Source organism: Salmo trutta, chromosome 18 (assembly GCF_901001165.1).
Source record: "Salmo trutta chromosome 18, fSalTru1.1, whole genome shotgun sequence".
In the NCBI taxonomy this organism is placed as follows: Eukaryota; Metazoa; Chordata; class Actinopteri; order Salmoniformes; family Salmonidae; genus Salmo; species Salmo trutta.
The window spans coordinates 20,381,977-20,406,496 of record NC_042974.1 but is presented as its reverse complement, the minus strand read 5'-3'; the positions used below and the strand labels follow the sequence as shown (position 1 = coordinate 20,406,496).

At 42.2% G+C, this 24,520-nt stretch overlaps 2 protein-coding genes across 2 annotated transcripts in view; both read right to left on the bottom strand.

Moving 5' to 3' along the window:
• The window catches only part of LOC115152968 (piggyBac transposable element-derived protein 4-like), a 44,533-nt gene that overhangs the window by 8,851 nt on the left and 11,162 nt on the right, over nucleotides 1-24,520 (bottom strand). The window lies entirely within an intron of this gene.
• On the bottom strand, nucleotides 1,611-23,278 carry LOC115152969 (tyrosine-protein phosphatase non-receptor type 20-like). Its single transcript, XM_029697929.1, has 5 exons — nucleotides 22,865-23,278; nucleotides 22,412-22,589; nucleotides 21,863-22,078; nucleotides 5,648-5,710; nucleotides 1,611-2,720 (listed from the first exon to the last, which is right to left on the bottom strand). The coding sequence occupies exons 1-5, from the start codon at nucleotides 22,957-22,959 to the stop codon at nucleotides 2,529-2,531; spliced, it is 744 nt and encodes a 247-aa protein (XP_029553789.1). The 5' UTR covers nucleotides 22,960-23,278; the 3' UTR covers nucleotides 1,611-2,528.

Here is a 24,520-nt window from a genome sequence, read left to right as displayed (position 1 = left end):
AAAGTTTTGAGAATGACACAAATATTAATTTTCACAAAGTCTGCTGCCTCAGTTTGTATGATGGCAATTTGCTTATACTCCAGAATGTTATGAAGAGTGATCAGATTAATTGCAATTAATTGCAAAGTCCCTCTTTGCCATGCAAATGAACTGAATCCCCCAAAAACATTTCCACTGCATTTCAGCCCTGCCACAAAAGGACCAGCCGACATCATGTCAGTGATTCTCTCGTTAACACAGGTGTGAGTGTTGACGAGGACAAGGCTGGAGATCACTCTGTCATGCTGATTGAGTTCGAATAACAGACTGGAAGCTTCAAAAGGAGGGTGGTGCTTGGAATCATTTTTCTTCCTCTGTCAATCATGGTTAACTGCAAAGAAACACGTGCCGTCGTCATTCCTTTGCACAAAAAGGGCTTCACAGGCAAGGATATTGCTTGCAGTAAGATTGCACCTAAATCAACCATTCATTGGATCATCAAGAACTTCAAGGAGAGCGGTTCAATTGTTGTGAAGAAGGTTTCAGGGCGCCCAAGAAAGTCCAGCAAGCGCCAGGACCGTCTCCTAAAGTTGATTCAGCTGTGGGATCGGGGCACCACCAGTACAGAGCTTGCTCAGGAATGGCAGCAGGCAGGTGTGAGTGCATCTGCACGCACAGTGAGGCAAAGACTTTTGGAGGATGGCCTGGTGTCAAGAAGGGCAGCAAAGAAGCCACTTCTCTCCAGGAAAAACATCAGAGACAGACTGATATTCTGCCAAAGGTACAGGGATTGGACTGCTGAGGACTGGGGTAAAGTAATTTTCTCTGAAGAATCCCCTTTACGATTGTTTGGGGCATCCGGAAAAAAGCTTGTCCGGAGAAGATAAGGTGAGCGCTACCATCAGTCCTGTGTCATGCCAACAGTAAAGCATCCTGAGACCATTCATGTGTGGGGTTGCTTCTCAGCCAAGGGAGTAGGCTCACTCACAATTTTGCCTAAGAACACAGCCATGAATAAAGAATGGTACCAATACATCCTCCGAGAGCAACTTCTCCCAACCATCCAGGAACAGTTTGGTGACGAATAATGCCTTTTCCGGCATGATGGAGCACCTTGCCATAAGGCAAAAGTGATAACTAAGTGGCTCGGGGAACAAAACATCGATATTTAGGGTCCATGGCCAGGAAACTCCCCAGACCTTAATCCCATTGAGATCTTGTGGTCAATCCTCAAGAGGCGGGTGGACAAACAAAAACCCACAAATTCTGACAAACTCCAAGCATTGATTATGCAAGAATGGGCTGCCATCAGTCAGGATGTGGCCCAGAAGTTAATTGACAGCATGCCAGGGCGGATTGCAGAGGTCTTGAAAAAGAAGGGTCAACACTGCAAATATTGACTCTGCATCAACTTCATGTAATTGTCAATAAAAGCCTTTGACACTTATGAAATGCTTGTAATTATACTTCAGTATTCTATAGGAACATCTGACAAAAATATCTAAAGACACTGAAGCAGCAAACTTTGTGAAAATGAATATTCGTGTCATTCTCAAAACTTTTGGCCATGACTGTACAGCACCTGTGACCTACCAAATAAAAAATATCAGTTTCTAATTGTGATCCAGCCCTTACCACGATGTGAAACAAAGCAGTATTTCAGAACAACTTTTATGTGACGATTCCGAGGTAATACATAGTGATCAGACCGAGGCTATACTGTACTGGTAGTGAATGTTACAGTGAGGTATATTATCATGCTACTGAAACCACAGCTACAATGGTGATGTTACTGTACAATGATTTTGTGCATTTGACCCCCATTTATATTTCAAACTTCAAGCACTTGTTCAGTGGTCATAGAGATTAGAATGCAAAATGAATAGAGTTTCACTACTATGCTGCAAAATTCACACACAGTGAATCCGAGTTTTGGGACAACACGATTCGAACAAAAACAGTATCAGACAGACATTCCTTACAGAATCACACAGAGCATGTGTACTGAGGGTCCTGTTTAATCAAACCTGGTTTCCAGGTTTCTGGGGGTGAAACAAACAAAAATATGAGTCTTAGCACTCTAAGATCGCATGTTTGGATTCACCCCCAGAAACTTGGATTATTAATCAGTGTCACATAAAGCTGCAAGTCTTTCCAAGGCACTTGATTCTATTCACTTTTGGTTTCAGTCATAGACAGAATTAATAAATGATTAACATGCACTTATTTCACAATCTTTAAATACTATAATCACAGTTTGAGAACACAGAAAGAACCAACAGTAAGAATGCACTCCATCAATAAATTCATAATCCAAATATCAAAACTCTGCAGAAACATAGCCTGGTCTTCCAATCTATATGTGCTATAGCCAACTGTTAATAGTCATGTTAGGCATGACAACAAATAAAGTAGTTGGCTAAAACACATACTTACAGTGCTCATAACAAAATCAACTGCTAACAAATGTATAACTTACACAGTCAACTTCAAATATTACACATCTTCATTGATAAGGTATCTTCTTTGGGAAGGGGGGAAGTAACTGGTTAAACAAATTGGTTATCTTCATGGGGGCTCTCGGGTTGCCATCGGTTACTGTGTTTGTGAGGGCCCATAAGTTTGCAGGGGCTCTCGGGTTGCAATTTGCGGGAACTCTCAGGATGCCATCGGTTAACATGCAGCTGCAGGATGCCCTGTAGAACCTCCAACCATACCTTGTAGCAGAACAGGTACTGTTCCTATGCAGAGACATGACAGGTGTTACAACACACAAATACGCATGCAAACGCACGCACGCACACACGCAGTCTTTCATAACTAACCTCAATTCAGTCCCATTCAAAATCCTATTTTCCCTAAGCCTAAACCTAACCTTAACCCTAAACCTAATCCTAACTCCTAACCCGAAAAGAACCCTAGCTCCTAACTAAACCTAATTCTAACCCTAATTCTAACCTTAACTAAACCCCCCCTAGAAATAGCATTTGACCTTGTGGGGACTTACAAAATGTCCCCAGTTGGTAAAATGTTTGTTAGTTTAAACATTCTTGTGGGGACTTGTGGTCTCACACACACACACACACACACACACACACACACACACACACACACACACACACACACACACACACACACACACACACACACACACACACACATACAGAGTGCAGTAAAGAGCCGACTGTAGTCAAATTATTATAGGATGTTTTAATGACTAATGATGTGGTACATTAGTGGTTATGGGGAAATAGCTTCTGGGTGGCAGCCTCTTTCTGTAGCTCTCTGGGGGTCCACTTAATCTATTCACACACTGTCATTAATGATGAGGGTGGGTTTCCCGTAAGTCCCTTAGCTGAAATACTTTCTCTCGTCCAACCAGACTCGGGCCACTCCAACCGCAAAGTGCTTTATTTTTTTAATGAATTAGATTTGGTCATGCATAGATTGACGGTCAAACATTGGTTTTATTGTTGTTACTCTCTGTGTGGCTGGGTGGTAGAGAAAAATAAAATACGACTAGCTATGAAGGCTTTGGAAACCCACACCAGGTTAGTAGGTCCAAAGAACTACTAATCAACCTGGGTTTCTGGAATATGTGTCATTTAATATCTGATTACGTAGGTAACAATAGAGTGGACAGGATTATGGAAGCCATAGACAAAGAATCATTGGTACCCTGAATGGCCAAACAAACTTTTAACTAGAGGTCGGCCGATTATGATTTTTCAACGCCGATACCGATTATTGGAGGGCCAAACACCCGCTACCGATTAATCGGACGATTATTTTCTATTTTTTTTATAATGACAATTACAACAATACTGAATGAACACTTATTTTAACTTAATATATCAATAAATAAATAAAATCAATTTAGCCTCAAATAAATAATGAAACATGTTCAATTTGGTTTAAATAATGCAAAACAAAGTGTTGGAGAAGAAAGTAAAAGTGCAATATGTGCCATGTAAGAAAGCTAATGTTTAAGTGCCTTGCTCAGAACATGGGAACATATGAAAGCTAGTGGTTCATTTTAACATGAGTCTTCAATATTCCCAGGTAAGAAGTTTTAGGTTGTAGTTATTATATTATTATAGGAATTACAGGACTATTTCTCTCTATACGATTTGTATTTCATATACCTTTGACTATTGGATGTTCTTATAGGCACTTTAGAAATGCCAGTGTAACAGTATAGCTTCCGTCCCTCTCCTCGCTCCTACCTGGGCTCAAACCAGGAACACATCGACAACAGCCACCCTCGAAGCAGCGTTACCCATGCAGAGGAAGGGAAAAAACTACTCCAAGTCTCAGAGCGAGTGACGTTTGAAACGCTATTAGCGTGCACCCGGCTAACTAGCTAGCCATTTCACATCGGTTACACCAGCCTAATCTTAGGAGTTGATAGGCTTGAAGGGGTGGGTATAATTTGTGGAACGTTCCAACAGGAATCTGTTCCGAAAAACGTAAAGTAAAAGGTTGCCAACCAACAAAGCATACAAAGTAGCAACGCATACAAACCTAGCTAACTAGCTGCCGAATAGGCATCAACTCACCACGTAGCTTATTCTTAATGTTTGTCCATAGGCAAACAGACATGTGAGGACAGACATTTTTCTGAATAAACGTGATGAGTGAAAAACGCAATGAAATAGACCACTCCCTACCCGGTATCTTATTCTGCCGCTATACAACTTTGTATGCGTGTTTTTTGGAAACCTTGTTATTTACGAAGTTTTTGGAATAGATTCCTGTTGGAACATTCCACAAATTATACCCACCCAGGTTGAAGTCATAAACAGCGCAATGCTTGAAGCACAGCGAAGGGCTGTTTGAATGAATGCTTACGAGCCTGCTGCTGCCTACCACCGCTCAGTCAGACTGCTCTATCAAATCATAGACTTAATTATAATATAATAAACACACAGAAATACAAGCCTTGGTCATTAATATGGTCGAATCTGGAAACTATCATCTCGAAAACAAAAGTTTTTTTCTTTCAGTGACATACGGAACCGTTCCGTATTTTATCTAACGGGTGACTAAGTCTAAATATTACTGTTAGGCATTGATGTTTATGGTTAGGTACATTGGTGCAACGACAGTACTTTTTTCGCAAATGCGCTTGTTAAATCAACACCTGTTTGTCGAAGTAGGCTGTGATTCAATGAAAATTAACAGGCACCGCATCGATCATATGCAATGCAGGACACGTTAGATAAACTAGTAATATCATCAACCATGTGTAGTTAACTAGTGATTATGTTAAGATTGATAGTTTTTTATAAGTCTAATGCTAGCTAGCAACTTACCTTTGCTTCTTGCTGCCCTCGCATTACAGGTAGTCAGCCTGTTAATCCTTGTGGAGTGCAATGTAAGGCAGGTGGTTAGAGCGTTGGACTGGTAACCAAAGGTTGCAAAAACGAATCCCCCCTGAACAAGGCAGTTAACCCCCGTTTGTAGGCCGTCATTGTAAATAAGAATGTGTTCTTAATCTGACTTGCCTAGTTAAAGAAAGGTGAAAAAAAGAAAAATAATAATTGTCAAATCGGTGGCCAAAAATACCAATTACCGATTGTTATGAAAACGTGAAATCGGCCCTAATTAATCGGTCGACCTCTACTTTTAACCCCTGACCTCTGTATGGTAGGCCTACTGTACTGACCTTGGTCTGAATCATGCCATATCGCTGCAGTCTCATCTCCCTAACAATGCTACTGACCTTGATCTGTGGACAGAGAGAGGGACAAGGAGTTACTGTAGGTTCATGGCGGTCAGTACAGGTATATGTCTGTGATATACACACAAACTTTTGTGAACACCAACTGAAGAGCATAGTTTGTGTCCTTATTTTAAGATAAGGAGTGTGTGTGTGTGTATGTGTCTGGGTGCGCACCAATGATGTACATAAATACTAGATGACTGACAGCATGCGCTGTTTTGAAGCCAATGAGCTACCATCTTTGTACTCCACAATTGTAAAAAAGGTTTTGGAAGATATAGAAATGCATTTATTAAAGTATGTTCTATTGTAGACACCTTAATGAATACTTTTACATTATGTGAACTGAACTAAAAATATTTTTTTCCTTAAGGCCAGGCACCACTGGCTGACATGACATCTTTGAATCCACCTAACAATTTTGAGATTTGTTGATATTTTGGTCCTGATCCCGACTTAGGAATGTATACCTTTTTCTACGGATGGCTTTCCTACGCACTTCTCAGTATTTGGTGTTCAGAATTACCTTATTCAGTCATGCAACGCGCTCTGCAGGTGTGACTACGTTGTGCACTCTGAATCAATTTAATTAAACCAACATATTTTAATGGAGTTTTCATTCAATTGGGTTTTCAGAACATTTATCTTAACCTCTACGGGATCGGTGCCCCCACCTCCCCCCCCGTGGGACGGTTGAGCTAACGTAGGCTAATGTGACTAGCATGAGGTTGTAAGTAAAAAAAACATTTCCCAAGACATAGACATATATGATATGGGCAGAAAGCTTAAATTCTTGTTAATCTAACTACACTGTCCAATTTATATGAGCTATTACAGGGAAAGAAGACCATGCTATTGTTTGAGGAGAGTGCCCAATTATGAACTTGAAAATGTATTAATAAACCAATTAGGCACATTTGGGCAGTCTTGATACAACATTTTGAACAGATATGCAATGGTTCATTAGATCAGTCTTTGCACATACACTGCTGCCATCCAGTGGCCAGTGCTGGAATAATACATTATGGCCTTTCTCTTGCATTTCAAAGATTATATTTTACCAGATCTAATATGTTATATTCTCCTACATTAATTTCACATTTCCCCAAACTTCAAAGTGTTTTCTTTCATATGGTATCAAGAATATGCATATCCTTGCTTCAGGTCCTGAGCTACAGGCAGTTTGATTTGGGTATGTCATTTTAGGCCCAAAAAAATTAAAAAGGGTCCGATCAAAGCCAGCCCTATAAATACGGTGTACCTTAAATTAGTATTTTGTCGACAGACTCAATAGAATACATTGAGAGAACAGGGTGAGAATATATGGATCAATGAAAGAAAGCCATCGATGCATATTTGTCTCCTTTTCAGCACTAACTGGTAGATTTAAAAAAAGTATAATTTTGTAGATTATTTAGGCTAATTTTAGTGTCAGGAAAGTATGTTTGGAGAACCTTTACTCACAAAATACTGTATATTGATGAATAAAAAAATAGTGGTTTGAATCATCCTGAAAGTTGTCAAGTTCAAGACACATTTCCGTCATTTACTCGGCCTTAAATTCAAGGTCATACTACACATAGAGAGAAAAGCGCATAAAAAAAGAATTACGTTCCATTTACGCACGCTTAACTCGAGTAGGAATCGGGGCCCATGATCTTAGTTCGACTGTCAAACTCAAAATATAATCTTGTTAGTGTGGTTTGGAAAGCAGTCACACTTTAAATAATGTACCACTTGTTTAAAACTTTTTAATGGCACTTGCGAAAGCAAAGGTCCCCACTTTAAATCTTATAAAACTAATTTCTTCTTCTTGTTCTTCTTCTTATTATTATTTAGCATGCTACTTCTCTTACAACATTTAAGCTAGAAATGCCATTCAAACTTTCAAATGTGTAGACTGGTCTGGATTAAGTTGCTATTATACAACTTTTTAATACAATTACATTTTTTTAACTATTAAACTTTCTGACCTTAAAAAACCTCATCCACTTTATTGGGATTGCTTCAGCAGTCTAAATGTCCCATTGTTTAAAACTCCCAGACTTCCAAAATTCACAGTAAAACATTTTTTTTTAATACAAATCAGATACTTTGACCACTTTCTCAACAAGTTATACAAAAACATAGAGCATAAGAAATCTTTGCCTACTTCTCTACTTTTTAAATCTAAAATCAGAACAAAAATATCTAATTCCAATCAAATGACACAGCTGTTTTAGGAACTGCATCAACTACATGTTCTATTAACTTTTACAAACTAAAATGTTAACAACTTTCCCAACAAATTAGACAACTTAGAGCCTATGAAACTTCCCTACTATTCAAATCTGAAATCAGAACATAATTATCTTGAACTAACTCAAACAGTACAGCTGTTTTAGTAACCGCATCAACTAGATGTTCTGTCAACTTTTACAAACAACTGCCATTTTTGCCTATTTCCCAACAAGTTAGACAAAAACTGAGGGTATACCATCTTGGTCTATGTCTCTGCCATTCAAATCTGAAATCAGAACTGAAATATCTTCTACCAACCAAACGTTACAGCTGCTTTAGTATGTGCATCAAATACATTATCTTTCAATTTAAAAAAATACTTGCATTTTGACCACTTTTCCAACAAAAACTTTGATTAAAACAGAGGGCATGAAATCTCTGCTTTATCAATTCTAAAATCAGAACACTTCTTCCACTACCAAGAAAGTACTTTTAAAGAGCTAAAGCAAGTGCCACCATTTTTCTTAATGGAAAATGACTATCTAGTTATTATATTTATTATTTAGCACACGACTCCTTTTACACCGTTTAAGCTAGAAATTCTTGGTCTGGAACCTTTTCACGCATTAGTTCCAAATACCTCTAATGGTACCCCAGCGTGAGTTTTTATTTATTGCGGGTGTCATGATGTGCTCACTGTTCCAAAATGTTATTAGCAGGTCATTTAACCCACGCTGCCCTAACACCAAGGTACGCTGCCTGCTAATTATCTAATAGGATGTTTCAACTTGTCAATTTCAAATAATATTCAAACAACAGTTTTATTTTCAAACAACAGTTTGAAATGAGGTTCGTTCTACCTGCTCATTAATTCACACAGGAGTAGCCAATTTCACTGTGGCAGAATATTTACATTTGAGGCATGCTATGCTAATGTCAAGCAAGGATTAGCTAGATGAGCCGAACAAACTTCTCTCTTCGATGAGAGCCCAAGCACTATATAGTGATTCCCCAAGTCAAGTATGCAGACATTTTCTCATTTCCAGTCAGACCATTGCCTTCATTGTTGTTTTTCTTACTAATAATTACTTTGGACATGTGTACGTTCCTATGAAAGTAAGTGCCTTATTACGTTATCATAAAAGTTTCTGTATATCTTGTCGTTTCTACTGTAGCATACCGTATGTAGCTATGTATGGAACATACATTCTGTATTCTGTGTGTATTCCTTCATAACCACGGACACGCAAGTTCTCATTTCATAACCTTTATGTGTTATACTCAATTGTGCTTATGTAGCTAGCTACATTATTCTATTACCTCTGTAAAACTATGCTAAGAGAAGTATTATCTTGTGTTGTTTCCTTTGAAGCATACCTTAAGGAAGAACTTAAAGATTGGATGCAGTCTGTCAGTTAAACGTTTTAACAAAATGGCTGCCATTTGGATTTCCTGTGAGAATAATAGGGTTTAATCATTCCAAACAATCTAAAAATGACTTTGTAATGTTATCTACCCACTAAATAAACCCCACAATTAATGTACACAATAATGCTGATCATAAAATACTCATGGGGGTCACATTGAGGTCCTTTTGACCACAATCCAGCGGCGAGGGGAGAACCTTTTTGGACTTGTGATAGAGTCACCAAATTTCACACACAGCTGGGGCATGTCTAAAGAAGATTTCGCCCATTACCCACTGGTGGCCAACCAGCTACATGGGGACATATTGGACATTTTGGGGGTCATTGACTCTCTCTCAATGCCACACCCTTGCCACTCATTATCAGGACTGCCCTGATAAGCCGCCCTGGTTGACTGACAGTCTTCCCAGACTGCCTATGATCTTTAAAATGTTCCTTAAGGTATCTAGTATTAGTGTACCAAATTTGATACTTGTATCATAAAATGAAACAATTATTTCACCTACCTGCTGGACTATGTGATTTGTATGTGAACTGTATGTCCAATTACAAAAAAACCTGTTCAGTAATAATCTCACCTGTTAGCTGGTGGTGAATTAAGTGGCCATTGAGGACAGCAGTGGCGATCAAATGGAAAATTATCTTCTTATACCACTTGGTAGTTTTCCAAGCACATTCCACAAAGCTGTTTATAATGTCTGCCTTATCCACTGCCCCCATTTTGAGGTTATAGTCAAGTACAGTCTGACTTGATCTTTCTCTTTCCTGTCAGGTGATGCAGACTCCTTGTGGTTGACATGGTTGCGGTATGGCAAGGATCCTCAACAAGATTCAGCCATGGGCCAATTTTTTCTTGAGTGGATGGTTGGGGGGCCAGAACATGATAAAACTAATATTTGTAGATTGCAAATTGACTTCAAGAAGTCTAAACAGATATAATATTTTACTTAAATAATCAATTCAAATCTTCATTACATTTGGGGACATTGCCCTGCGTAGGGTGCCGTCTTACAGATGGGACGTTAAAACGGGTGTCCTGACTCTCTGTGGTCATTCAAAGTCCCATGGCACTTATTTTACGAGTAGGGTTGTTCACCCCGGTGTCATAGCTAAATTCCCAACCTGGCCACATTCAATCATGGCCACCTAATAATCCCCCTCATTCCTAATTGGCATATATCACTCCTCACATCTCCACCTGATAGCTGATGTGTGGTGAGCAATCTGGCACAAAAATGGTTGGGTGCTACACTGATGGTGGATGAGGCGAGTTTCTCCCTACTATGTAGAGCTCTTTGAGTACCTCAGTTGGTACAAAATCACTATATAAATCAAATTAATTATTATTTATTATTAGTATATGATCACATATGTCTATTATGCATGAGAATATTTGGGAACAGATTTCCAAAATAAAATCACTTGGAGCTGATTTCCTGGTGTTTTTACCATCTTTTATGTCCAACAATGAAAATTCAAAAAATATCTAATAATTGTTGTCATTGTTGATAGACAAAAATATTTTTTTTCACCTCTTCCACACTCACACTTTACAGAATTCAAAATTACAATTTGTGTCTTTCATAATTTGGTCAGATATAGAGTACCAGAAAAAGGTTTGGACAGACCTACACATCAAGAGATTTTCTTTATTTGTACTATTTTCTACATTGTAGAATAATAAAGACATCAAAACTATGAAATAACACATACGTAACAAAAAAAGTGTTAAACAAATCAAAATATATTTGCGATTTTAGATTCTTCAAAGTAGCCACCCTTTGCCTTGATGACAGCTTTGCACACTCTTGGTTTTCTCTCAACCAGCTTCATAAGGTAGTCTCCCGGAATGCGTTTCAATTAACAGGTGTGCCTTCTTAAAAGTTAATTTGTGGAATTTCTTTCCTTCTTAATGCTTTGTGAACCAATCAGTTGTGTTGTGACAAGGAGGTAGGGTATAGAGAAGACAGCCCTATTTGGTAAGTCCATATTATGGCAAGAACGGCTCAAATAAGCAAAAAGAAATGACAATCCAGCATTACTTTAAGACAAGTAGGTCAGTCAATAAGGAAAATGTCAAGAAATTTGAAAGTTTCTTCAAGGGCTGTCGCAAAAACCATCAAGCGCTATGATGAAACTGTCTCTCATGAGGACCGCCACAGGAAAGGAAGACCCAGAGTTACCTCAGCTGCAGAGGATAAGTTCATTAAAGTTACCAGACTCAGAAATTGCAGCCCAAATAAATGCTTCACAGCGTTCAAGTAACAGACACATCTCAACATCAAAGGCACATTTTTCTCTGCAGATACTCAAGTTCTGTCAGGTTGGATGGGGAGCGTTAATGCACAGCTATTTTCAGGTCTCTCTGGAGATGTTCGATCGGGTTCAAGTCCGGGCTCTGGCTGGGCCACTCAAGGAAATTCAGAGACTTGTCTCAAAGCCACTCCTGCATTGTCTTGGCTGTGTGCTTTGGGTCGTTGTCTTGTTGGAAGGTGAAACTTCACCCCAGTCTGAGGTCCTGAGCGCTCTGGAGCAGGTTGTCATCAAGGATCTCTCTGTACTTTGCTCCGTTCATCTTTGCCTCGATCCTGACTAGTCTACCAGTCCCTGCCGCTGAAAAACATGCCCACAGCATGATGCTGCCACCACCATACTTCACAGTAGGGATGGTGTCAGGTTTCCTCCAGAAGTGAAGCTTGGCATTCAGGCCAAAGAGTTCAATATTGTTTTCATCAGACCAGAAAATCTGGTTTCTCATGGTCTGAGAGTCTTTAGGCTGTCATGTGCCTTTTACTGAGTAGTGGCTTCTGTCGTACCATAAAGGCCTGATTGGTGGAGTGCTGCAGAGATGGTTGTCCTTCTGGAAGGTTCTCCCATCTCCAGGAACTCTAGAGCTCTGTTAGAGTGACCATTGCGTTCTTGGTCACCTCCCTGACAAAGGCCCTTCTCCCTCGATTGCTCAGTTTGGCCGGGCGGCCAGTTCTAGGAAGATTCTTTGTGGTTTCAAACTTATTCCATTTAAGAATGATGCGGCCTGTTCTTGGGGACCTTCAGCGCTGCAGACACTTTTTGGTACCCTTCCCCAGATCTGTGCCTCAACAGAATCCTGTCTCTGAGCTCTACGGACAATTCCTTTGACCTCAAGGCTTGGTTTTTGCTCTGACATGCACTGTCAACTGTGGGTCCTTATATAGACAGGTGTGTGGCTTCCTAAATAAATTGAAATTCATTGAATTTACCACAGGTGGAAACCTGCGCTCAATTTGTAGAAACCTGAGCTCAATTTCGAATCTCATAACAATGGGTCTTTCTGTTTGTTTTATATATTTGTAAAAATGTCTAAAAACCTGTTTAGGCTTTGTCATTATGGGGTATTGTGTGTAGTTCCTGAGGATTTAATCCATTTTAGAATAAGCCTGTAACATAACAAAATATGGAAAAAGTCAAGGGGTCAAATTACTTTCCGAAGGCCCTGTAGGTTGGCAGTAGCATTGTTGACGAAAAGCAGGCATCGCAGCATAACTAGGAAGAGGTCTTGGGAAAAGAGAGTGGATTTGTGCTTCAGTATTCCCTTAGGTAGTTCTTCTTCACTATTCCCAAAGAGAAGGACTGTCACCAGAAAGGTATTCATTTCACTAATTGTGGTTGTCACTCATTTTAGTGAGCTTCCTCCTCACTCCTGGCTTTCTCTTCTCCTGTAGCTCCAAGGCATAGCAATTGGTCTCCCCCACTATGTCTCTGACCAGCTTGTCTGTCAGAAACAGCTTGGAGCACTCCAGGCTTTGCATTCCAGACTGGGACTCAAAGTCAACAGCAGGGCCAAGAGGGGTGAAATGGCTGGCGGCTTTCCAGCTACCACAGACCTCCCGTACGCCATCCATTGTTGGTCTGCCTCCATCACCACCAGCATCTTCAGAGGGACCTGGGACTTCGTTGGTGGGCCAGGGTCTTCAGATTCAGGGTTCTCAATGGCCAAAAGGTTGGGGGTTAGCTCCTCACTGTCACAATTTGATTTCTCACTTTCATACTCGGACTCAGATTTGTTTTGAAATTGCCAGAAATTCCACATTTGTGAGTTATCGCCTTTTGATTGACATTGCTAGTGCTACTGCTTAGTCCACTAGCTACATACATAAACAACAACACTGAATGGCTCTGAGTGAGTGTCGAGGTTACGTGATTGACTGCCGGAACGTGCCACAATAAATCATTATCAGAAAATGGTTTGTGTTGTGGCGAAACCCTGCGCTGCCACCTTTAGAGCACATCAGCAGTAAGGAAGGAGGAAATAAAGATAGCTCTTCCGGCTCTCTGGAAGGTAGCTCTTGGTTGGCGCGGCAGTTGGATAGTGTGTGCAATGCAATGAAGTCTTGTTTATTTTCAGCGTGTTAATTTTGTAAAGTGTTTAACTTGATCAACGCGGCCACTGCTAGCTAGCCTACCTTACCAGCCAGCAGTACTGTATCACTTTAGTCATTTTAGTCAATAAGTTGTCTTTGTCATAGTTTGTCATAGTTTGATAATTGTGTAGTTTAGAGTAATTATCGAGGTTAGCTGGCCAGCTATTTTCGTCCCCCGCGACGCCATTTCCAAACCTAGCCAACTATTACCGACGAGCAGCATTGTAGAAACTAAATACATTACAAAGGAACGTCTTGATTAGGGTTATGTTAGCTAGCTACATAGCTGCCTTTGTATCATGATAAGGTGTAGCACTGAAACTATCGAGGTTACCTAGCCAGCTACACTTTCAAACAAAGTCAACAACGCAGCCACTGCTAGCTAGCCTACTTCACCAGCCAGCAGTACTGTATCATTTTAATCATTTTAGTCAAAAGATTTTTGCAACGTAAGCTAACTTTCTGAACATTCGAGAAGTGTAGTCCACTTGTCATTCCCATCTCCTTTGCATTAGCGTAGCCTCTTCTGTAGCCTGTCAACTATGTGTCTGTCTATCCCTGTTCTCTCCCCTCTGCACAGGCCATACAAACGCTTCACACCGCGTGGCCGCTGCCACTCTAACCTGGTGGTCCAGCGCGCACGACCCACGTGGAGTTCCAGGTCTTCGGCAGCCTCTGGAACTGCCGGTCTGCGGCCAACAAGACAGAGTTCATCTCAGCCTATGCTACCCTCCAGTCCCTCGACTTCTTGGCGCTGACGGAAACATGGATTACCACAGATAACACTGCTACTCCTACTGCTCTCTCCTCGTCTGCCCATGTGTTCTCGCACACCCCGAGAGCTTCTGGTCAGCAGGGTGGTGGCACTGGGATCCTCATCTCTCCCAAGTGGACATTCTCTCTTTCTCCCCTGACCCATCTGTCTATCGCCTCCTTTGAATTCCATGCTGTCACAGTTACCAGCCCTTTCAAGCTTAACATCCTTATCATTTATCGCCCTCCAGGTTCCCTTGGAGAGTTCATCAATGAGCTTGACGCCTTGATAAGTTCCTTTCCTGAGGATGGCTCACCTCTCACAGTTCTGGGTGACTTTAACCTCCCCACGTCTACCTTTGACTCATTCCTCTCTGCCTCCTTCCCACTCCTCTCCTCTTTTGACCTCACCCTCTCACCTTCCCCACCCCTACTCACAAGGCAGGCAATATGCTTGACCTCATCTTTACTAGATGCTGTTCTTCCACTAATCTCATTGCAACTCCCCTCCAAGTCTCCGACCACTACCTTGTATCCTTTTCCCTCTCGCTCTCATCCAACACTTCTCACTCTGCCCCTACTCGGATGGTATTGCGCCGTCCCAACCTTCGCTCTCTCTCTCCCGCTACTCTCTCCTCTTCCATCCTATCATCTCTTCCCTCTGCTCAAACCTTCTCCAACCTATCTCCTGATTCTGCCTCCTCAACCCTCCTCTCCTCCCTTTCTGCATCCTTTGACTCTCTATGTCCCCTATCCTCCAGGCCGGCTCGGTCCTCCCCTCCTGCTCCGTGGCTCGACGACTTATTGCGAGCTCACAGAACAGGGCTCCAGGCAGCCGAGCGGAAATGGAGGAAAACTCGCCTCCCTGCGGACCTGGCATCCTTTCACTCCCTCCTCTCCACATTTTCCTCTTCTGTCTCTGCTGCTAAAGCCACTTTCTACCACTCTAAATTCCAAGCATCTGCCTCTAACCCTAGGAAGCTCTTTGCCACCTTCTCCTCCCTCCTGAATCCCCCCCCCCTCCTCCCTCTCTGCGGATGACTTCGTCAACCATTTTGAAAAGAAGGTCGACGACATCCGATCCTCGTTTGCTAAGTCAAACGACACCGCTGGTCCTGCTCACACTGCCCTACCCTGTGCTTTGACCTCTTTCTCCCCTCTCTCTCCAGATGAAATCTCCCGTCTTGTGACGGCCGGCCACCCAACAACCTGCCCGCTTGACCCTATCCCCTCCTCTCTTCTCCAGACCATTTCCGGAGACCTTCTCCCTTACCTCACCTCGCTCATCAACTCATCCTTGACCGCTGGCTACGTCCCTTCCGTCTTCAAGAGAGCGAGAGTTGCACCCCTTCTGAAAAAACCTACACTCGATCCCTCCGATGTCAACAACTACAGACCAGTATCCCTTCTTTCTTTTCTCTCCAAAACTCTTGAACGTGCCGTCCTTGGCCAGCTCTCCTGCTATCTCTCTCAGAATGACCTTCTTGATCCAAATCAGTCAGGCTTCAAGACTGGTCATTCAACTGAGACTGCTCTTCTCTGTGGGCACTGCGCTCATCCACCTCTGGCCTGCTGGCCTCCCTACCTCTGAGGAAGCACAGTTCCCGCTCAGCCCAGTCAAAACTGTTTGCTGCTCTGGCACCCCAATGGTGGAACAAGCTCCCTCACGACGCCAGGACAGTGGAGTCAATCACCACCTTCCGGAGACACCTGAAACCCCACCTCTTCAAGGAATACCTAGGATAGCATAAAGTAATCCTTCTAACCCCCCCCCTAAAGGATTTAGATGCACTATTGTAAAGTGGTTGTTCCACTGGATATCATAAGGTGAATGTACCAATTTGTAAGTCGCTCTGGATAAGAGCGTCTGCTAAATGACTTAAATGTAATGATGTAAATGTGTAACCGCTCTAGGTTGTGGTTGTTATCTTTTGGGACCACACCGGTTATTGATCGCATGGATTAGCAGCAACATTGTTACGAAGCTTTGGCATACAAACAAACCATCAGACGGACAGACAGTGCAACTGCAAGCCTGAAGTCAACAGCTAAGTCTCTCTCTCTCTCTCTCTCTCTCTCTCTCTCTCTCTCTCTGTCTCTCTCTCTCTCTCTCTCTCTCTCTCTCTCTCTCTCTCTCTGTGTCACTGGACTATTATTGCCCTGCTAGACGTATTTGGGTAGACATTTTAGTTAATGGGAGGTTGCTTGCAAGTTTTTGTGTATTGTTATTTGAACAATACACAATAACCCCCCATTCATACCCTCTGCACTCCTCCACTGGTAGGTAATACAGATTATTGCAAATCCTCTGTTGATGACTGGGTCCTTTCTTGTAAATTGTTTCTATGAAGTTGCCGTTAAATTGCTCGGCCATTATTATTGTATGAGTTATTATTCGTTGGGTTACCCCTGTGCTGTGATGTGTGTTTTATATGGTGTGTCTTATATTTTCTCTCCACTGCCTATCTGGCAAACAGGCTACACTCTAGGCAGTCTCTACTGCTGATGTGTATGTATCTGGTAGTGGTACTCTATATATCCTACTTTTTTCCTTTTGGCAGGGTTAATACCTATCTTTACCCCTCTCTAACAATACCGTTACAGTGTGATAATTATTTAGTTATTTACTGTTTTATTCACATGTTTTCAAGTACTGGTGACAAATCATGCATTCTGATTCTTGCATAGATTGTAATGGACAATACTGTTTTAAAGGTTGTACTGATTATGATGAGCTAATGCTAAGCTGATTGCCAGCTATGTGTGGAGCCATGTTGGTTGACATCATACAATGCATTGTGGGTGTCACGTAAACATCTGTCAGACCAAAGATGTTATAACAAAACGAGGTGAAGGGATAGTTCACTCATCTTTTGAGTCAACTTCCGGAAGTGAATGATGGGAAGTGAATGATAGTAGATGACTAACCCCCTTCAATGTGCATACTGCAAACAGACCCAGCTCATCTTGTCACCTTTTCTTATCTTTGGTTGAGGCAGAAAAATAGACTTGGTGGCGGGCACACACTCTACCCACTGTCGGATTACTATAGACTTTTAGAGAGTTTTACACACTTACTTTAATCACTGGTGAGCTCACCCATGATGTAATGAATTGTAAATACTAATTGATATTAGTTCATTTATTGTATGGTTTCTGTCAGCTGAGAGTTAGCTAAATATGACCACTCAGATTAGCTCACTCTTTCCTCAGTTAGTGCTAGGACTCATGTAGCCTACATTTATTAGATTTGGATGAGAATTGTGTTTTGCTGTTGCTATCTCTTTGAATGTCTGAACATTCCATCCAAAAATAAAACTGCTCACACTGAGGACATAAAGTTGTGAAGACTGTTTGTGCAAAATATTTCTGTGGAAAAACAGTGTGGCCAGCTCAAATGCTGACTGTTGCGTCTCAGACATGGTCGGATGACGCAGATGCTACGCTACAGGACTGTTTTACTAGCACAGACTGGAATATGTTCTGGGATTCAGGCAATGGAATTGAGGAGTATACCACCTCAGTCGCCAGCTTCATCAATTAGTGCATCGATGACGTCATCCCCAAAGTGGCCGTACGTACATTCCCCAACCAGAAACCATGGATTACAGGCAACATCCGCACTGAGCTAAAGGCTAGAGCTGCCGATTTCAAGGAGCGGGACACTAATCTGGACGCTTATAAGAAATCCTGCTATTCCCTCAGACAAAGCATCAATACAGGACTAAGATTGAATCCTAGTACACTGGCTCTGACGCTCGTCAGATGTGGCAGGGCTTGAAAAATATTACGGACTACAAAGGGAAACCCAGCCGCGAGCTGCCCAGTTACGCGATCCTACCAGACGAGCCAAATGCCTTTTATGCTCGCTTCGAGGCAAGCAACACTGAAGCATGCATGAGAGCACCAGCTGGTCCGGACGACTGTGTGATCACGCTCCCACGTAGCCGATGTGAGCAAGACCTTTTAAACAGGTCAACATTCACAAAACCGTGGGGCCAGACAGATTATCAGGACATGTACTCAAAGCATGCACAGACCAATTGGCAAGTCTCTTCACTGATATTTTCAAACTCTCTCTGACCGAGTCTGTAATACCTACATGTTTCAAACAGACCAGCATAGTCCCTGTGCCCAAGAAAGCAAAGGTAACATGCCTAAATGATTACCGCCCTGTAGCACTCACGTCGGTAGCCATGAAGTGCTTTGAAAGGCTGGTCATGGCTCACAACACCATCATGCCGGAGACCCTAGATCCACTCCAATTTGCATACTGCCCCAACAGATCCACAGATGAAGCAATCTCAATCTCAATCGCACTCAACACTTCCCTTTCCCACCTGGACGAAAGGAACGCCTATGTGAGAATGCTGTTCATTGACTATTGCTCAGCATTCAACACCATTGTACCCACAAAGCTCATTACTAAGCTAAAGACCCTGGGACTAAAAACCTCCCTATGCAACTGGATCCTGGACTTCTTGACGGGCCACCCCAGGTGGTAATGGTAGGCAACAACACATCTGCCATGCTGATCCTCAACAGTGGGGCCCCTCAGGGGTGTGTGCTTAGTTCCCTCCTGTACTCCCTGTTCACCTACGACTGTGTGGCCAAACACGACTCCAACACCATCATTGAGTTTGTTGACGACACAACAGTGGTAGGTCTGATCACCGACAACGATGAGACAACCTATAGGGAGAAGGTCAGAGACCTGGCAGTGTGGGGCCAGGACAGCAACCTCTCCCTCAATGTGAGCAAGACAAAAGGAGCTGATCATGGACTATAGGAAAAGAAGAGCCCCGAACAGGCCCCCATTAACATTGATGGGGCTAAAGTGGAGCCAGTCAAGAGTTTCAAGTACCTTGGTGTCCACATCACCAACAATCTATCATAGTCCAAACACAGCAAGACAGTTGTGAAGAGGGCATGACAACAACTTTTCGCCCTCATGAGACTGAAAATATTTGGCATGGGTCCCCAGATCCTCAAAAAGTTATACAGCTGCACCACCGAGAGCATCCTGACCGGTTTGATCAACGCCTGGTATGGCAACTGCTCGGCATCTCGCTACAGAGGGTAATGTGTACGCCCCAGTACATCGCTGGTGCCAAGCTTCAAGCCATCCAGGACCTATACGCTAGGCGGTGTCTCTCTGCTACCGCACGGCAAGCGTTACCGGCGCGTCAAGTCCAGGACCAAAAGGCTCCTTAACAGCTTCTACCCCAAGGAATAAGACTGCTGAGCAATTAATCAAATGTTTTTATACTGCTGCTACTCACTGTTTATTATCTATGCATAGTCACTTTAAAAATGACCTTGACTAACCTGTACCCCCGCACATTGACTCGATACCAATACCCCTGTATATAGCCTCGTTATTGTTATGTAATTTTCTTGTGTTACTTAGATTTTTTTGTTTTTTAAATTCACTTTAGTTTATTTAGTAAATATTTTCGTAACTTTATTTCTTGAACTGCATTGCTTGTAAGCAAGCATTTCACTGTATGGTCTATACATGTTGCATTCGGCGCATGTGACAAACAAAATTAGATTTGATAAACACAACATGTAAAGTGTTGGTTCCATGTTTCATGAGCTGAAATAAAAGATCCCAGACATTTTTCATAAGCACAAAAAGATTATGTTGCTCAAATGTTGTGCAGAAATGTGTTTACATCCCTGTTAGTGAGCATTACTCTTTGCCAAGATAATCCATCCACCTGACAGGTGTGGCATATCAAAAAGCTGATTAAACAGCGCGTTCATTACACAGGTGCACCTTGTGCTGTGGACAGTAAGGCCACTAAAATATGTTGTTTTGTCACACAACACAATGCCACAGATGCCTCAAGTTTTGAGGAAGCATGCAATTGGCATGCTGACTGCAGGAATGTCCACCAGAGCTGTTGCCAGAAAACTGAATGTTCAATTCTTTACCATAAGCCTCCACCTAAAAACCGCAGACCATGTGCAATCACCAGCCCAGGACTTCCACATCCGGCTTCTTCGCCTGCAGGATCGTCTGAGACCAGCCACCCAGACGGTTGATGAAACTGAGGTGTATTTCTGTCTATAATAAAGCCCTTTTGTGGGGAAAAACAAATTCTGAATTGCTGGGCCTGGCTCCCCAGTGGGTGGGCCTGGCTCCCCAGTGGTTGGGTCTGGCTCCGCAGTGGGTGGGCCTATGCCCTCTCAGGCCCACCCATGCCTGTGCTCATGCCATGTGAAATCCATAGATTATGACCTAATTCATTTATTTCAATTGACTGATTTCCTGATTTCCTTATGAACTGTCAAATCTTGAAATTGTTGGAAATTGCATTTTACATTTTTGTTCAGTAGCATTTTACTCCAATGTTTGTAAACAAAGTGAATGTAAATACACACTGTAAAGCATCAAAACATGATTATAAACTACAATTTTGGTCAGGCCTTGCATCCATAGCTGTCTATGAATATGAGAGTGGTTACAATTCTCCAGCCCCATACCTCAGATGTTTATCGAAACAGTGGCGGGGAAACACTTTGTTAATGTTTCAATTGCAGATTGAAGAGCATCTGAACTAACCGATATTGTCTGGGCTTTTCTGCTGCTCATTAAGAAAAACAAGATTTGTATCTTCGATGTGGGTGTGTTATGTTCGCTATATCGTACCCTGACATTTGTTGTTGTTTGTCTATCTTGAGTCACCATAGCAACAACATTGCCACTACTACTTTTTCAGAATTAATCTTTGATGAATCAGGAATAAAATTAGACGTTTTTACAGAGGCTTTAATCGCACAATTTTACATCTAGCTAAGGTGTTTTGTGCAGTATTTCTGAAGAAAAACTATTTCCATGAAAAGTAGACAGTGCAGACAGCTGACGCAACATTGCTTAGAAACATGCTGTCAGTACGGACTGATTTCTGAGAACACATCTTCATCAGAAGCTGTCAAACTATTGTTAATAAAGAACAAGCTACATGTTGTTTATCAGTGCCTAAAATCAGTAACTAGTAAGAACATAGCTCTGTTTATCAATTTGAGAGTGGTTACATTTCTCCAGGCCCATCCTTCAGCTTTTATTGTGTCAACTGTGGATTGCCCCTTTAAAATAGAATTTGTAGAGAGTACTAATGTTACTGTCCTCACTACAACAATACATTCTTAAATACAGTGTACATGTACTTTTGTCCTTGAAACATTTAATTGAAATACTATAGAATTCCATTCAATCCTATGGAGGAATGCTCCTTCTGAGGAGTACCAATATGTTGTACGGGGAATTCAAAATCTCTCATTGCCAAAACATAGCATCAGTAATCTAGCTTTTATAGACATCATTGGTGAGCACCTGTGCTCCAACTTACCGGGAGATCGTATTCTATGAGACTCAGTATGACATCGGTACAGATCAGTACTCCTGTTCGTCCTATTCCAGCACTACAGTGTACAATGACAGGTCCTTTATGGTGGACTGCTCGGAGGTAACGGATAAACCTGACCAGCTGCTCTGAACACTGCGGCACACCGTGGTCAGGCCAACGGGTAAACTTCAGGTGACGGACAAAGTGGGTCTTACCAGACTGGAACAGGAGGGAACAGATATCAATCAACTGATCAATCAATAAAATGTAAAATTATAATATTTGTACAAATGCGTTTTAACATAACAGAAACCAGGGCCTAACCCATCTAAGAGATGACAGTGGCTTATGGACGACTTAATTGAAATGAGAGAGATTGTGCATCCTTCAAAAACTGCTTTCATTGGATTTAGTAGATACAAAATTAGCACATTATACTCATGCTAATTCATGCTTTACATATTTCAGCTTTCTACTATCCTCTCCATCACATCTATGAGTAGATTGTATTTGAGCTGTGTTCTCTTTCTGTCATCCCTCTCTCCCCCTCACCTCTATCTCCACCATGCGGATGATCTTGATATGGAAGTATTCCTGGATCTGCTGGTTCTCCAGGCTGAGATGGAAGCGTCCCGTGTCCAGGGGACAGCTAACCTTCTTTGGCCAGTAGCGGTGACACTTCACCCTGCCTCTCTCCACATCCTGGGTCATCATGGCTATCACATCAGACCTGGGAAGTGGGGGAGGAGGGTTGTTAACAACTTTGTACTGTTCAATTATATGCTATAAGATTTTAGTTAGAGGTCAGCACTGACACACCGGTATTGTGTTCATTAGGCATCAAATAGAAGAAAACAGACTGAAACAGGGAGGGACTACATGGACTTGTCCAATAATAAATGCACATTTTCTACTGGAAAATGTTTTCTGTCAAAACATTTGTGTGTGCACTGATGTCATGTACTGTATGTAAACACTTTTCACAACACAGTAATCACCACAGACCTGTTCTCCCAGACCATCTGCCAGAAGTCGGGCACGGTGGAAGGCAGAGGACCCTGGCAGGAGATATAGAAGAACTCCTCACTGCCAACCTCCATACGGATATAACTGGCGTTAATATAGTCCTGGTTATCACCCACTAGAACACGCGTCTTATCATCTAGAGAATGGGAAGAGAGAGCGAAAGAGGGGTTAGAGAGGGGCAGAGAGAGTTAGTTATATAGTCATGCTGTGTGTGTGTGTGAGGAGGACATATTTTCCAAATGACTAATAAAATAATCTGAATCAGAGAAACAGTCAGATGTACACTACCGTTCAAAAGTTTGGGGTCACTTAGAAATTGTCACGACTTCCGTCGAAGTCGACTCCTCTCCTTGGTCGGGCGGCGTTCGGCGGTCGACGTCACCGGTCTTCTAGCCATCACCGCTCCACTGTTCATTGTTCCATTTGTTTTGTCTTGTTTCCCCGCACACCTGGTTTACATTCCCTAATCACACTACATATATATTCCCTCATGCCTTTGTGTGGAATTGTTTTTGTTACGTGTTTTGTGTGATGCGCCAGGCTGGTTTTTCTCAGGGTACCGTGTTCACACGTAGTATGTTTAATTGTTAAACATTTTGCATCATTGTGACTTTGTCGCCCTTTTCACTTTTGCTTTTGGCTGGAGGTTTGTTTGACGCAGTTGCGTCCGTCTGTTGTTTGCTTCTGGCAAATAAAGTGTGCTCCTGATCACAACTCTCTGCTCTCCTGCACCTGACTTCTACACCAGTAGCACACAACCTGACAGAAATGTCCTTGTTTTGAAATAAAAGCACATTTGTTTGTCCTTTAAAATAACATAACATTTGTCAGAAATACAGTGTAGACATTATTAATATTGTAAATTACTATTGTAGCTGGAAACCGCTGATTTTTAATGGAACATCTACAGAGGCCCATCACTCCTGTGTTCCAATGGCACGTTGTGTTAGCTAATCCAAGTTTATCATTTTAAAAGGCTAATTGATCATTAAAAAAAACTTTTTCAATTATGTTAGCATAGCTGAAAACTATTGTTCTGATTAAAGAAGCAATACAACTGGCCTTCTTTAGACTAGTTGAGTATCTGGAGCATTTGTGGGTTCGATTATAGGCTTAAAATGGCCAGAAATGACACCACACTCCAAGTGACCTCACCTCCTCCCTGTAGGCTGTCTCGTCGTTGTTGGTAATCAAGCCCACTACTGTTGTGTCGTCTGCAAACTTGATGATTGTTGGAGGCATGCATGGTCACGCAGTCATGGGTGAACAGGGACTACAGGAGGAGGCTGAGCACGCACCCTTGTGTTAAGGATCAGCGAAGTGGAGATGTCGTTTCCTACCTTCACCACCTGGGGGCGACCCATCAGAAAGTCCAGGACCCAATTGCACAGGGCGGGGTTGAGACCCAGGGCCTCAAGCTTAATGATGAGCTTGGAGGGTACTATGGTGTTGAATGCTGAGCTGTAGTCAATGAACAGCATTCTTACATACGTAGGTATTCCTCTTGTCCAGCTGGGATAGAGCAGTGTGCAGTGTCATGGGCGATTGCGTCTGTGGCCCTATTTTGGTGATATGCAAATTGAAGTGGGTCTAGCATGGCAGGTAAGGTGGAGGTGATATGATCCTTGACTCGTC